We start from the raw sequence: 16,681 nt of genomic DNA on the forward strand, positions 1-16,681 counted from the left end.
GTGGAGGTTCTTCATGATGAGCTTGGTGGTGATGAATGGACCTCTCACAGCTCCCTCACGGAAGGTTAATACTTCAGATGATTATTAATATGCTGTTTTATGGTACTTATAAGAAGATTTTGGCTTAAAACATTAATTAGATTTTTTTAAATTAAATTAAATTAAATAATTACCACTGATCTGCATCAAAACACAACAGCCTACATTAATCCTCAACACCTCATACTGTACAGTCCACTGAATATGCTGAAGGTCTTCAGACAAACTGAAGTAAAATTAACTAAAGCACCTGAAAGCACACACACACACACACACACACACACAGGAAGTGTTTGTCTATGTAGGCTTTTATTGCTTATCATAGGTGTGTGGAGAGCAGCTCTTCCAGTTTAGAGATGAGGGTGTAGTTCAGCAGGGCGCACGGCACGGCCCGCACGAAACTAGCCCCCATCCCACTGTAGAAACCTCGTACCCCGCTCTTCTCATAGATTCCAACCAGTCCCTGAAGGACGTGTGAAGACTTCTGGGAGTTTGATGTAAAAGCTGAAAGAGAGATCATATATCATCATCATCATTATTTATCAATATTTACATAATATCAAAATGATCATATATATGAGAAAAAGAGAGCATTAAATCACTACATAAATACATAAATATATTAAAAATATTAAAAACAATATATCAAATCACATGTATATATATATAGATAGAGATGTATAGATATACAGTCATGTTTTGTTGATTTTCTCATATACAATATATAATTATAATATATAATAATTATAATATTCATTATTATACTATAATAATAATAATAATAATAATAATAATAGTATAAAGGTCAAGCATGTATAATTATAGTCTAAGTATACAATAATATCATACAATTATAATTAAACAATAATTAATTCAACATATTAAATATGGAATATAATCTTTTTATAAAATATATAATAAAAATATAATAAAATATAATTATTTTAATCCAATAATATTGGGGGGGAAATATTAATTCATTATTATGTTTTTTACATCATTACATCATTTTTATTTGTATTATTTAATAATAATGAATTACAGCATAATTATACATATAAAAATATGCAGGAGTGTCTTCTTTGTGAGCAGCATGTGACACGATTTATTAAAGCCGTGTAGTTCTGTAACATGCAGCATCAGCACTATTTCTCCAGTGTGTTCAGCAGCACAACATTTTTTCCTACAGTTCACAACCCCACGGTTTTCCACCCTTCACCTTGCGCTTGCTGCTGGGTTCTAATGACGGCCAGAGGGTAGCTGCTGGCCTGTCCACAAGCGAACGCCACAAAGCTGAAGAACAGCAGTTTGGTGTCACTGCTGTTGGCAGGGTTTCGTCTGGCCCAGCTCATTATCGACTGCCGGGAGAAAGGAGAGAGTGACAGGACTGTGAACGAACGCAAACCACCAGTCAAAAGTTTGCAGAAACTATAGATTTGTTGGAGTGTTAAGAGAAATACACCATTCAGTGCCCTCGAAACAGATGTTTCAGTCCAACAGAGGAAACATCTGGAAATCTCAAAACTGTCTCCAAATGTGGGATTCCTCCAAATAGCGACATACACTACATGTCCAAATGTTTGTGGACATCCCTTCTAATGAATGCTTTGAGCTACTTTATGTTGCACCCATTGTTGACACTGACGTGCAAATGCATACACACACAGCTTGTCTAGTCCCTGTAGAGAAGAAGTACTGCCAATAGACTGCCGTTGTTCTCTGGGATGATGGATAGTGCTCCATCAATTACTTTTTGAATGAGCTAGGGAGTTGTGAGAGGTGTTGGGGTGGTGATCACCATCCAATGACTAACGCTCATGATGCTGAATGCTATCAAATCCTCACAGCAATGCTCCACCAAAATCTAGTAGAAAGCCTTCTTCCCTGGACAGCAGAGACAGTTACTCCAGCAAAAGCAGGATCAACTCTTTTTAATAAACTTGATTTCAGAAGAAACACTGCATAAGCAGGTGTCCCAATACTTTTGTCCATATAACTCTGGATGTGCATGTACTAATTTTTTAATCGGTTTATTTGTTTGCTAACATTAAAAACACATAAGCACAGTAAAGGGTAGGGTGTGCTAGTAGTGTATGGCTGTGAAGGCACAAATGAACCGCAATCAGCCACGAACGCATTAAAGGCTTACTTTCTGATGCCAACAGGCCAAGCACCAGCGCCTGTTGATACTGACTTTATTAGACTCTTTTAGTTTTACCTGATGAACGGCACACTCCACTCCGGCATAGGGGATCATGCAGAGAAGGCTGGGCCTGAAGCCTCTGTAGAAAGCTGCCATAGACTCGCTGCAGTAGATAGACTTAGCACATCCCAGGAGTCCACTGTAAGTGCCAGCCTGCTGCACGTTCAGCCTCACCTTCAGCACCTGGGGTGGGAAGCAGCAATATTTTACTTACAGGAGAAGGGTAAGCATCGGGGAGAATGTGAGTGATGGGGAGAATAAGGACTATTCTACCCACCCAGAGAGTGAGGCCTGTAATGCTCTATGGCACTTACGGATGGCTGTGGCATCCCCACACCTCCGTTTACTTCCCAATGATCTAAAAAGCTAATTAAGCCATTTGGGAGTCTGGCAATACCATGGCTGTTTGTGCCATCACAGAGGGAACGTTTTAGCAGCATAGCAACGACTCGATCAAGGCAATAATTATGATGACAATGCCAACCGAAACAAAAGCATGTTGATCACACATATGAAAAGGAGAAGGCCTCCAGCTGGGAACTCAGACCTGTCACGTGTCTGCGCTACCTCTAGGGGGTAAAATGCGGCGTGTGCCACGGCTCCAGACACGCAGCCCAGTCCGAACCGCTGCTCCACAGACAGATAATCTCTCTCGCCCAGGGTCTGCTTCCTCAACTGGGGGAGAGACATTAAGCAGTTATGCATTGAGGGGGGGAGAGACAGGCTTAGCTAGGACTTACCTTAGGAACTACTGTATTCAAGGCTTAGACTACAACCTAACGGATTTATAAATGGCTACAATTTAGCTTTTACTGGTTCTGGGAGCACCTAGAGCCGAACAGGCCCATAACAGTAGTAAAGCCAGAAAGAGGAGTTTAAAAGACATGAATGAACCTGAAGCAGGTCACTACAAGCGTGGAATATGGAGTGGGCAGGAGCGCATTCGTACCTGAGTATAAAGGAAACACTGCAGTGTTGACTGTGGAGTTCCTTTCAGCACATTGACCGCATTTCCCTGCCACATGGACCTCAGGCCTCCAGTTTTCAGATCTTGCAAACCCAAAGACACGGCCTTGGAGCCGTAGACCTCGAGAACAAGTGAGGGAACAGTGAGGATCTCTGGCAGCTGAACAGAACACTGCAGTCCACAGCTTTAAGTCCATAACCTTTTGTGTATTCATCTATTCTATTAGGACAAAAGACCAGGGAATCAAACCCTAGTGTTGTGCCCAATGGGAGGGCTACGCTAATCAACCAATGAACTGACCTGAGAGGCTCATCTAGAACCATACATTTTGAGGTTGTGGAACATCTAAAATGGACAGATCTGTGAGTGAGTGGAAAACCTGTAGCCGAGTCTTCAGCCGGTCGATGGGCGCCGTCACAGTTCTGGAGACCGCATCAGCCAGACCCGCAGCCAGGATGAAGTTCCTCCACGCCGACAGATCCGTCTCCGTCTGAGTGAGCTCTATGGGCATGGATCGGCTCTCGCCAACATCAAACACCTACAGGCGGAGTCAGCACATGGAATCAGATACCTGGGTCTTCACGTCTACAACAGGGTTGATGTTCCTCAACGAACCGCAGACCAGTAGAGAAGCGCTGATGCTAACATGATGCTTGAGAAAGGCATCGAATAGATCTGGACTTTGATCCCACTTTCCAGTCCTGAACTGGTAGGTATGACACTACGTGGACAATCAAGGCCATATCTAGGACATCTCTATTAGATCCCCATTAATCAAGAAGCACTGAAATGAATAACATGCCTATGGACTGTTCATTCAGACAGCCAATCAGCAGTCTAGATTTTAAAACGAGCTCATGGTTCGACTCATTCGTCCCAGAGGAGTCCAGAGCTTATCTGGCCTCTCTCTCCTTGGGTGGGTAGGACGATCCTCCCTCTCCCAATCACGTGATTCTAGCATTCCCAGTTAGCCGACGTAACATAATTAGCAGTTAGCATTCTTCTCCACTGGAGCTCCAGTGGTGGTGTGTTAGCGGGAGTTGGAGAAAAGGTGATGGAGCTTCACATGTCTCAAGAGTAAGACCATGCTAGCCTTCACCCTCCCAGAGCAGGTAGCATTGTGCCATAGGAGGAAGTTCTTGCTAGTAGGTGGGAATTGAAAATGACTGATTGGAAGCCATTTTTTTTAAATCCACATATTCACCATATATGGAAAGTGCATATTTGCATATCCCAAACTATTTCCTTCCTAATGAGGCACAGCCAATCAGAAAAGAAATATCCAGAAATACATAGAAAAGAAAGAAATATATTGCGGAGTCCCGCAGGGTTCTATTTTAGAGCCTTAGAAATTTATGCTAATTCTAACAAAAAAGTAGAGTGTGGGTCTAAACTTACATGTTTTAAAGGGTTAAAGTGGTTAAGGTATGTATGAAGGGGGGCATTACAGAAAACTTTAGCATCTTACAGAGATGCTAAAAGATGGCTAGCAAATCACTTAGCAGATCACCTGTCCAATCAGGGATAACTGTGCTCCTTACCAGCGTGTGCTTCCAAGAGGATACTAGCTCGCCGATATTTTCTGCTGGGTTGATGATGACATGGTGCAGGAATTCCCCCCAGTCCACAGTCATAGAGCTGTCTTGGTCCATCCTAACGGCAGAAAGTGAACATGTTAACTAAACCGAACATGTCAACAATGGGATATATGAGCAATAAGACAATATGATATACGTGATGATGATGATGATGATGATGAGGTACACGCAAGCTGTCACGCAACATCATGTAGCAATTTTACCCTAAAATAGCAGCTTCATCATCAATCATGCTGATGCTCCACTGACTGTAACAGGAAGACTATGGAGCTTTGGTGGTGGAGCTGCAGGAGACCTTGACACCTCTCTCCAGAACTGCTGTGTAACGCTGCGTAACCCATGGAGTCATATTAGTGTAATATCCTGTAGTATTACTCTACCTTCTCTACCTTCAGATGCTGCTTCTGAAGCTCTCAGTTTGTCAACAAGTGCACATTTATAGCCGTCCACAAGGGGGCGCTTAAAGCGCAATTTGTATCTACGATAGTGGTGTTAAAGTGAATTACCTGTAGGGTAAAAGAATGCGATCCAATTTAGTAATTTTCAATTCCCACATGGAGGAGAGCACTTAAAGCCAGTTCTGCTAAGAGATGCCCTTCGCTGGGTGATGGGGGTGAGGAAAGGCCTCAGCAGGGGTGAAAGCAGGGTTGCAGCTGTAGGAGTAACCATCAGTATCAGGGGATCCATCTGAAGCTAACAGGTAGCAAGCATGCAAGGATGCTCATGGCCTTTCCGTTAAACCAAACAGGAAGATTTGTGGGAAAATTCCCATTCTCAAAAGGTTCTACCCACTAGAAACGACCATGACCATCCAAACAGGGGGTTTTGGGGACATTCGGGATAACCACCAGCAGCAGGTCTTACATCTGGATGATTCTCTTTGCGCTCTGCTTTGATATGACCACACCTAATTCCTTAAACACAGTTACGATATCCTCCTGGTCAATGGCTCCTAATCAGAGAAGAGAGCAGGGTAAACACAAGCAACATCTCCCGAAACATGCTGTGGCCGTTTGGTGCATCAACAGACCGATGAACATCAAGCTCCGGTCAAGGCTAAACAGTGTAGCCTTACTGTCTCAGGCCTTAAAGCAGCAGTTCAGTGAAAAATCCAATGAACATGGTTGATCAAGGTCAATCAGCCAAGACATGTTTGGTATCTGACGTGTCCTTTATCAGTTTACAACAGGAGATGCTAAGCTAATGATGCTGGGCTTAGACCAGAGATTGGTGACCAGTCTTACGTTAGCCTAGCATCTAGCGTGAGACATCAAACACGCCTCAGCTGATCGACTGCAGTGGCTGACACCACTGGGGGGTGATCATCATCCAACATCCTGACCTAGACTGTTGTCGCCCAATGCAATGGAACCCATTACAATTAAAATGCAAGGAATGAGCAGCCGTCCCAATACTTTTGTCCATACATACGCCAGCTCATCTGTTGCTTCTTAACTGTGTGGATTTGACTGCATTCAGCCACAAGAGCCTCACTGAGGTCAGATACTGATGCTGGATACTAAGCTCTGCCACTCCAGCTAGCAACCACAAGGTTGTTGGTTCAAATCCCAGGACTAGCCGGGTACCCTAGGGAAGCCAGTGGGCCTCACCCTTTACCCCAGCTGGTGTTGTGCTGGTGTGGTTAGCCAGCAAAATGACCGATCCGGATCTGCATGTGGATCCGGAACGGAACGGAACCAGAAGCTAGGTTTCTCCACCACTAAATCCCGCCAAATATCAGCGCTCACCCCGGCTGTTCTTATCAAGGGTCTGGAAGTCGATTTTCCACTTCTTTTCTCGGTCCATCATGTAGCTCAGGAACTCCTCATAATCGAGTCGTCCGTCCTGGTCGCGGTCACTGCTGGCCATGATGATCTGAGGAAATGTGAGATTTCTCACGTTAACACAAGCAGCGTTTCCTTAAAAGCATAGCAAGCCACACTAGATGTCCAAATATTTGTGGACACCCCTTCCTTCTAATGGATGCATTCATTTACTTTACGTTGCACTCAGTGCTGCTAAATTGCACACACACAGCTTGTCTAGTACTGCCAATAGAATAGGACTCTCTGGTGCAGATAGTAAACATGACCCTATTGGCACCATGCTGCCTAATAATGCCAGGCGTGGGCTAGGGAGGGGTATGAAGCCCCCCAGCATTGAGGAGCTGTGGAGCAGCGGAGGAGCTGTGTTCTCTGGAATGATGGATGTTGGAGCTCCATCCAGTACTTTTGGGATGAGGTGGGATGGTGATCATCTTGCAGCATCAGCATCTTGACCTGACCTCATTAACGCTCTCATTAACTGCAATCAAATCCTCACAGCAATGTTCTTCCACAATCTAGTAGAAAGCCTTCTTCCCTAGACAGCAGAGACAGTTACTTTTTTAATACCCCTGATTTCAGAAGAAGCACTGGATGGGCAGGTGTCCCGATACTTTTGTCCATATGGTGTACAGCGATGCTACAGTGTAGGGGTCAGGCAGCATCATGCTAGCCTCCAGAAAGCGGCTCACCCGGGCTTTGTCTTCACCGCACACCACACCGACCCTCCTCATCTCCTCCTGCAGCTCCTCCACCGATATGAACCCGTCCCGGTTTCGGTCCAGTTTAGTGAACAGGCTGTGAAACTGCTCCATGTTCGGACACGGAGGTTTAGCATCAGTGGGCTAACGGAGCTCGCGCTAACAGCACTGTGGGAAACCAAGAGCAACCGGCTCACGTGAGCGCTCTAATTAATTAATTTATTAAGAACAAATAAAAAAAAAATAATTCCCTTATTACAAAACACTCCCAACTCATTTTTAATGTTTTTTTTATATTTTATTTCAGTTCATTTAAATATTTTTATGTAAAAGCTGTATTATTATTAGTATTATTATTATTGTTATTTTGCATTCGAATAATATGTGAACCTGCATTTTTATTGTTATTATTTTGTATTAATAATAATGGTCATAATATACAATTATGCTTTTAATTATTATATGTATATATATATTGATCTGCTTATATGACTGTAGTTAAGTATGTGTATATGTATATGCAGGTATATACATGTTTAATTACATACATAACATTTTAAATATATATTTATATCTTTTTAAATATTTTAAAAAGCTTTTTAACGTTAACAAGTGTTTTTTATGCATCTATTCATTATTATTATTATTATTATTATTATTATTTTGTATTCTAATAACATGTAAACCTTTTGCATTTTTATTGTTATTATTTTGTATTAATAATAATTGTCATAATATACAATTATGCTTTTAATTATTATATGTATATATATATATATATTGATCTGCTTATATGACTGTAGTTAAGCATGTGTATATGTATATGCAGGTATATACATGTTTAATTACATACATAGAATTTTTTATATATATTTATATCTTTTTAAATAATTTTTAAAGCTTTTTAGCGTTAACAAGTGTTTTTTATGTATCTATTATTATTATTATTATTATTATGTATTCTAATAACATGTAAACCTTTTGCATTTTTATTGTTATTATTTTGTATTAATAATAATTGTTATAATATACAATAGTGCTTTTAATTATTATATGTATATATATTGATCTGCTTATATGACTGTAGTTAAGTATGTGTATATGTATATGCAGGTACATACATGTTTAATTACATACATAAAATTTTAAATATATATTTATATCTTTTTAAATATTTTAAAAAGCTTTTTAGCGTTAACAAGTGTTTTTTATGCATCTATTCATTATTATTATTATTATTATTATTATTATTATTATTATTATTATTATTTTGTATTCGAAGGATATGTAAACCTGCATTTTATTATTTTATATTTAGCGTTAACTAGTGTTTTTAATGTGTTAATCGCTTGAATGCCAATGAAAAGCCCCTTTAAAAATTATTTGTGAATAAAAAAAACGAAAGTCTCGATTAAAAAACGTTGTGTTTTTTATTTCTGAATAAACAGTTTTATGCTCCAGGTTCTGTTCTGTTCTGTTCTGTTCTGGGTCTCTGTGTAAAAACTGGCTGTCTGCCTCCGCAGGTACCGCTGAGTCATGTGGGATTGCACCCACTTGAACTGTTGTAGTTCCGCTCAGTGACCAGCAGGGGTCGCAAGAAGCCGCATCTTATATGGTTAACAGAGTGACGTCAGCTCATATTTCAGACTTGAGAGGTGGCAAGATCCTTGATGGTCAAGGTGGTGGAAACGATGGTAATTCAGGTGGTCATTCAAAACATACCTCACACTGGTAAGCAAGTTGAGCATCGTTGCGTATGTTTACATTTGAGTTTGATGGTTTGACCAGTTAGCTAGGTCAAGCTGGTCATACTGGTGGATCAGTCTGGTCATGCTGGTCGACCACCTTGGTCATGCTGGTGAACCAGCTTGGTTTTGCTGGTCACGTCGACCCAAGCTGGCTGACTAGCATGGTCATGTAGGCCATGCTGGTAGACCAGCTGGTCATGGCATTGTGTGAGTGGTACTGGTACCAGAGTATCAGGACTGACCGGCTCACAGTTTGCAGGTGACTAGGCGAGATTTGGTAGGGGAGGCGTTAGGGGTATTAATAGTGGTGATAGTCCAGATGACTTGGACGTTTTGGACTTTCCGTCCTGGAAGGGTGGGTTGGTGGGGGGATTCTGTCTTTTAATATCACAGATATCCCACTGGCTATTTATAGGGAATGATCTGCAGTAGCCTACATCTGTGGCAGCTTTGTTTCCTGCTAGTTGACATAGCCAGCAACCAAGCCCCCCAGGCCCACAGTGCCCGCTAGCTAGCAGCCTAATGCCACTGTTCCGGCTAGACACAGAGTTGTAGATGGGTTGTGGATGGACAGGGGCAACATAACGTCCTCAAAGGAGTTCAGGATTTGACCACGTCTCAGGGTTTGACATGGAATAATGGAAAGAGCGAGACGTTAGCAGCAGATCATTAAGTCAAGAGGTAAGGCCCCCACGGTCAGGTTGGTTGACCAGCATGAGCAGCATGACCACACTAGTCCACCAGTATGACCAAGTTTATTGACTAGCAAGACCAAGCTCAGCCAAACTGGCCACCCAGCTTTTCCAAACTAGTCCACCAGCTTGGTTGAGCTGAAAGACCAGCTAGTCCATCAAACTCGGATGAAAACCTAGGCTATGCTAGTCATAGGGTATGTTTTGGCCTGGAAGACCAGCTTCCAACCACCAGGACCACCAAAACCCAGCTTAGACCACCAACCTGACCATGTTGGTCGCCCAGCACGACCAGCATGAAGACCAAAATCCATGACCAGCTTGACCAAACTAGTCAACAAGCCAGTCCATCAATGCTACACTAGTCATAAGGTATGTTTTTGGCCACCAGGACCACCAAAACCCAGCTGGCCAGAAGATCAGAAGACCAAAACCCATGACCAGCTTTCCCAAACTAGTCAACCAGCCAGTCAATCAATGCTACACTAGTCATAAGGTATGTTTCTGACCACCAGGACCACCAAAACCCAACTTAGACCACCAACATGACCACGTTGGTCGTCCAGCATGAAGACAAAACCCATGACCAGCTTTCCCAAACTAGTCAACCAGCTAGCCCATCAATACTATACTAGTCATAGGGTATGTTTCTGACCACCAGGACCACCAAAACCCAGCTTAGACCACCAACGTAACCACGTTGGTCGTCCAGCACGCCCAGCACAAAGACCAAAACCCATGACCAGCTTTCCCAAACTAGTCAACCAGCTAGCCCATCAATACTATACTAGTCATAGGGTATGTTTCTGACCACCAGGACCACCAAAACCCAGCTTAGACCACCAACCTGACCACGTTGGCACGACCAGCTTTCCCATACTAGTCAACCAGCCAGTCCATTAATGCTATACTAGTCATAGGGTATGTTTTGGACCACCAGGACCACCAAAACCCAGCTTGGACCACCAACATGACCACATTGGTCGTCCAGCACACCCAGCATGAAGACCAAAACCCATGACCAGCTTTCCCAAACTAGTCAACCAGCCAGTCCATCAATACTATACTAGTCATAGGGTATGTTTCTGACCACCAGGACCACCAAAACCCAGCTTGGACCACCAACATGACCACGTTGGTCGTCCAGCACGCCCAGCACAAAGACCAAAACCCATGACCAGCTTTCCCAAACTAGTCAACCAGCCAGTCCATCAATACTATACTAGTCATAGGGTATGTTTTGGACCACCAGGACCACCAGGACCACCAGAACCCATATACCAGATGACTTTGAATCATTCTAAACTTTCTCTAAAGCATCCTAAACCCACAATGAAGCTGAGAAAAGCTGGAATGAGTGATTTCATGGCACATTTCTGAGCACTAATTTGAGACTGTGGACGTAGGGGATGATGACGCGCCGTTTGGCGTCCGCTTTCTAGAAAGAGCCCACGGTTTCTAGGGGTGCAGCCTGGGTCCGAGGGAGGGCGGGATGGCTATTTAAAGAGGGGACCAGGGAGAGAGCCAGAAAAGCAGAGTAAAAAACACCAGCCAGAGCATCGAGTGACCGCCTCCATATAGCCCAGCTGCCCGCCTGCGCCGTGCCATCACTCGGCACCACCATCTCGGCACCGGCGCCTACCCGGACCCATTCATGGTGGTTCATTTTTATTATTTCCCCACAGGATAACCGTCCCAATCTGACCGAAGGAGGCTTAAAAACATGGGCAAGGACTATTACAAAATTCTGGGGATCTCGAAAGGAGCCGCCGAGGAGGACGTTAAAAAGGCGTACAGAAAGCAGGCGCTAAAATGGCACCCGGATAAAAACAAGGCGCCCAATGCTAGCGAGAAATTTAAGGAGATTGCCGAGGCTTATGAGGTGTTGAGCGACCCCAAGAAACGGGAGATATACGATCAATATGGAGAGGAAGGTAAGGGTATGTCTCGGTGTCCGGCTTCGTCTTCGCCGGCTTGTCTTTGGAATTTTCCCGTTCCACCTTAAATGGGGCAGCAGTTACGTTCTGGCGCCTCAGGCGCCAGAACGTAACTGCTGCCCCATTTAAGGTGGAACGGGAAAATTCCAAAGACAAGCCATTTTCACCCTGATTCCCATATTTTTCACTGCAAATAAAGATATAAACCACTAAAATATGTCATAACTGCTTCATATAATCATAATAAAGCATTTTTATTTTTATATTTCAATATAATCATATCCTACACAGCAGCATTCCTAGCCTGCCTTTGGCATAACGTCAGTGAGCTCGTCTATAAGAGACCACATAATTATCCATATTGGGGCAAAATGGCCCGTGTGGTCATGGTTTGTGTGGTCAAATCCCATCTGGCTTACTTCCCAGTTTTCCAGGCCATAATTGCAGCCCGTTATTCCATAAGGTTCCATATATACCCATATAATGGGCCCAGAGACTGTATATGCATTAACCCTATAGTCTATACTGGGTCATTTGAGCAGTCAGGGATGTAGGTGGTCCCGTCGGTACATGTGGGCCTTGTATTCGTTGGGAATCCAGAGATGCAGAGGAGCCGTTGCATAACAAATGGTGTGTTTGGATGGGTCGGGGACATCTGTGGTACCAGGTGTGGTATGCAGGGGACGTCCGTCAGCATTTGTGAGCCACTTGCTGTCTAGTCTGGTCTAGGTTGGTGGCTTAAATGGGGACGTGGGTGGGGAATGGACTGGGTTGTGGTGGAGAAAGCCACCAGATGTGGTTGTGACTTGGTGGCGTTCCGCACCGAACCTCCTAACCATGTAAATTCCCCCAATTCCCAGGTCTTAAAGGAGGTGGGGGTCCCACTGATGGACAGGGCAGCAACTTCACCTACACCTTCCACGGAGACCCCCACGCCACCTTCGCCACCTTCTTCGGCGGCGCCAACCCGTTCGAGATGTTCTTCGGCAGGAAGGTGAACGGCAGGGACGACGACGACATGGAGGTGGACGGCAGCGACCCGTTCGGCTCCTTCACCAGCTTCAACATCAACGGGTTCCCCCGCGGCGAGCGGCATGTGGGCCTGGGCGGCCAGCCGCGGAGCAGGAAGCAGGACCCGGCCATCCACCACGAGCTCCGAGTGTCGCTGGAGGAGGTTTTTCACGGCTGCACCAAGCGCATGAAGATCTCCCGCAAGCGGCTGAACCCGGACGGACGCACCATGAGGACGGAGGACAAGATCTTGACCATCGAGATCAAGCGAGGCTGGAAGGAGGGCACCAAGATCACGTTCCCCCGCGAGGGCGACGAGGCGCCCAACACCATCCCGGCTGATATCGTCTTCGTCATCAAGGACAAGCCCCACGCCCACTTCAGACGGGAGGGCTCGGATATCGTCTACCCGGTGCGCGTCAGTTTGCGGCAGGTGAGGTCGCCCAGGCTTGGCTTTAGTTTGGGGTGGGTACGCAAGGGTTCCACGTTGCGGTTCCACATTGCGGTTCCACATAGAACAATGACAACTCAAATGGTTAAATGGTTCTCTGTATTGGTGTCTTCTGGTATCATATGACGTACGTACAACAAATATCATCGCTGAGTGGGGAAGTGGTTCCAGTGTCAAGGGTGAATATGTAATATATGGACAAAAGTATTGGGACACCTGCTTATTCATTGTTTATTCCAAATTCAAGGGGGTTCTTCCATTACAAACTGTGGAGGAACCTCTTAAGGTGCTTTGAAGAACCTTCAAGGAAGCGTTTACTTCTAAAACCTTTTCTTGAAGGTTCCCCAAAGCAGTTTAAGAGGTTCCTCCAGGAAGAAGGCTAATTGATGCTCATGGAGGCCCCACCTCACCGTATACAGGACTTGGTGTTCCAGATAGGACAGATAGGACCCCTTCAGAGATCTAGTGAAGTCCATGTCTCGACCGGTCAGAGCTGTTTTGATGGCACAAGGATGACCTACTCAATATCGAGCAGATCAGGTTATGGCTGATCGGTGCAGATGTTCCATGTTGCCTTATTGCTTTATCGGAAAGAGCTGGTAATGGAGCTACAAGAGATTTCCATCACATCCGTAAACTGGATAGGTTCCTAGTATAGCGGTTCACCATCCGAGCGCAGCACAACAACACTGCTGAGGGTAAAACCGGTGCCTTTCGCTTCCCACTGATTCTGCCTTACAAGGAGCTTCTAGTAAGCTGAGAACAGATTTAAGGGGGCGGATGCTCGTCTTTAGCCACCGAACAGCTGATCTAACTAGCATCCCTCGCCGCTCATGCTTCACATTACATAAGAGGCGCGCTGACTTTCAAGTAGAGGTAATATCTGCTGCCCATGACTGTACAAGGCTCTGTACGAGGTCCACACAGGAATAACCGCATTCGACAGGCCCGTAGTCTAGCCCGACACATCATCACGGCTGTGGAAACGGCCCTGCCTTTGTAATATTGAGCCCTGGAGTTGGCTTATCGTACTCATGCCCATATGCACCGGTCCTGAGGATCCCATTTGGTGTCAAACACACCCGATCCAGCACGCAGGAATCTTCTCAGTTAGCTAATGGGCTCATTTAGGCATGCTAGAACACAAGCACCGTAATGGGGAGTCCCTAGAACTGGGATTGGGAATAGAGCAACCATGCACTGTACATCCTGCTGGTTCTTTGCTCTAGTGGGTTGCAAGGGTTCTTTTGAGGGGAGAAAAGTAGAACCCTTTTTGGTTGTACGTTAAATAGTTCTATAAAGAAACATCTAGGCAAGCTTTCTTCTTGTATACGAAGAACCTTCGAAGAACCGTCCAAGCATCCAGATGATCCTTTGAGTTGTCATGAATCCGTATAGAGCTGCTGCTTTGACCGAGGAACCCCTAAAGAACCCGAGAGTGGACACCACATGGAGTTTGGTACCCGGCGTGTGCTTCTTTAGTTTAGAATGGGAGATGCTAGGCTAACGGTGCTAGGCAAATCAGTGTGGTTTAGAACACAGTTTGACTGCGGGGGGCTGAGCTTTGCCGCTTTGCCATCAGCAGCCAGAGTCTGAGAGAGCATGATTGTGCACCCTCTCTCCGGGTGGGCGGATGGCGCTCTCTCCCCCCTCTCTGCTTTCTAAAAGCGATGCAGCGGAGGAGCTGGGGACCCGGCGCTTTCCTCCGAGCGCGTCCGCTTTGGTGGCAGTTCTAAAGGCGGCAGTGGCGGGCCAGTGGTCATTGCCCTCCTAGCATTGCAAGTGCTCAGCGAAGGGGTGAGGTCATTGGCGGTAGCAAACTTGGCATTAGCCTAGCATCTCCCATTCTGTTCTAAAGAAGCACACGTCAGATACCGAACATGTCTCGGCTGGTTTGATTGTATCTGGGGTCGGTGATCACCGGTCCCCTGGTGTTTAGACAGTGATGAGCGGGGCATGTACACTTGGTATCATGATGACAACCTCAGTTATGAAAGTGTTGACCTCACCCCCCATCCCCCCACCCCCCTTCTCCTTTATATGGTGGTCAATAAATGTCTAAAGCCTTTTCTTTTCTCATTTTTTGATTCCAGTCGTTGTGTGGCTGCTCCGTTACCGTGTCAACGATAGACGGGAAAACGTGCAACATGAAGATAACCGACGTCATCAAACCCGGCATGAGGAAGATCATCGCCGGACAGGGGTTGCCCTTCCCTAAAAACCCGGATCAGAGAGGGGACCTCATAGTGGAATTTGACGTGAACTTTCCGGACACTCTGCCGTCCAACGCCAAGGACGTCCTGAAGCGGCACTTGCCTACTTCATAAAAACATGAAAATGAGAATGGGACCAGACTGAAATGACATTGAAATGACATGTCCCAAGAACTACTACACCCCCCCCCCCTACCACCACACAACCCCCCGCCCTAAAATCCTTTCGCGTTCTTGACAAATCACCGCTACGCCCCATAAAGAATGTGCAATTTCTATTTTTGAATCTATTTACTGTTTAGTTTAGTCCTTTTTTTGCTGCATGCTGAAACCAGGCCATAAAAGTGCTCAACGTGCAAACTCCATGTCTCAGAAGTAAAACGTCAGAATTTCACTTCTTTCCCACCATGGTTTTTTCTTTTCTCGTTCGGTACCTCGGAGAAGGAACGAGCGAGAGGACTGTTGACTACGTTTTACAGAGTAGCATTATTTGTATGTGTTTCTACACGGTCAGCACTCTCCTTGTTGAGAGGAGCCGCCATGACGAGTGTTTATACAACGAACGTAATTACAGCTGAAGTTGTAAACTGTGAAACCGTGTGGTGCCCGATTTTTACTTCTTGCTTCTGAAAATGTTCCGTGAGGTCATATTGAGGCCTACAGCTTGAGGCCTGATGTTGCCACCTCTGCTCATTACAGGTCATGTTGAGACCTACAGCTTGAGGCCTGAGGTGGTTGTCAGATATGAGCAGAGGTGGCAACTCCTCCTAGAAAGATCTAGAAAGTCCAAAAATCCACCCCAGAATTATCTTTCCAACTGCAGCTGGGGTGGATTTTTACTTTCCTAGACCTAGACCATTCGCAATGCCATCCAAGGATAGGCGGTACCAAAGCATCTGGACCAGGGGTGGGCAATTCCGGTCCTGGAGGTCATGCTCACCTCACCAGTCAATGGCTAGGTTTAGCAGATTGCCCACCCCCCTGGTCCGGACTGTCCCAATAAACCACTGCGGTTTGAACCTAGCTTGTGCAGAACAGCTAGGAAGGGATAATGCAGATGTTCAAACGTCCAGCAGGGGACGCCACATGTTTAGCTGCACCTCGGTCTCCAAGCTGCCTGGGGAATGTTGAGCAATCAGGCCTGAAAAATGTGCCAAGTGTTCAGATTTGTTTTGACTGATGAAAGCAGAAAGAACGTTTAATTACATTTAATGACATCTAATTACATCACTTCCTGTAGCCCTGTTGGTTGAGCAGGTCGTGTTCAGTTCAAGTGTAGGTTCTCACCAAGCTCACAG

At 45.1% G+C, this 16,681-nt stretch overlaps 2 protein-coding genes across 2 annotated transcripts; one reads left to right on the forward strand and one right to left on the reverse strand.

Annotated features, from left to right (window-relative positions):
* Window positions 1–329: 329 nt before the first annotated feature.
* Window positions 330–7,509, reverse strand: slc25a24l (solute carrier family 25 member 24, like). The gene is made up of 10 exons (XM_072687002.1): window positions 7,323–7,509; window positions 6,556–6,682; window positions 5,672–5,759; window positions 4,751–4,862; window positions 3,589–3,747; window positions 3,192–3,329; window positions 2,810–2,917; window positions 2,258–2,425; window positions 1,259–1,397; window positions 330–543 (listed from the first exon to the last, which is right to left on the reverse strand). The coding sequence occupies exons 1-10, from the start codon at window positions 7,443–7,445 to the stop codon at window positions 359–361; spliced, it is 1,347 nt and encodes a 448-aa protein (XP_072543103.1). The 5' UTR covers window positions 7,446–7,509; the 3' UTR covers window positions 330–358.
* A 3,645-nt stretch (window positions 7,510–11,154) lies between these two features.
* On the forward strand, window positions 11,155–15,978 carry dnajb4 (DnaJ heat shock protein family (Hsp40) member B4). Its single transcript, XM_072688375.1, has 3 exons — window positions 11,155–11,705; window positions 12,569–13,152; window positions 15,264–15,978. Exons 1-3 carry the CDS (start codon window positions 11,495–11,497, stop codon window positions 15,495–15,497), a joined length of 1,029 nt encoding a protein of 342 aa, XP_072544476.1. The 5' UTR covers window positions 11,155–11,494; the 3' UTR covers window positions 15,498–15,978.
* Window positions 15,979–16,681: the final 703 nt, after the last annotated feature.

Source organism: Salminus brasiliensis, chromosome 9, assembly GCF_030463535.1.
Source record: "Salminus brasiliensis chromosome 9, fSalBra1.hap2, whole genome shotgun sequence".
Lineage (NCBI taxonomy): Eukaryota > Metazoa > Chordata > Actinopteri > Characiformes > Bryconidae > Salminus > Salminus brasiliensis.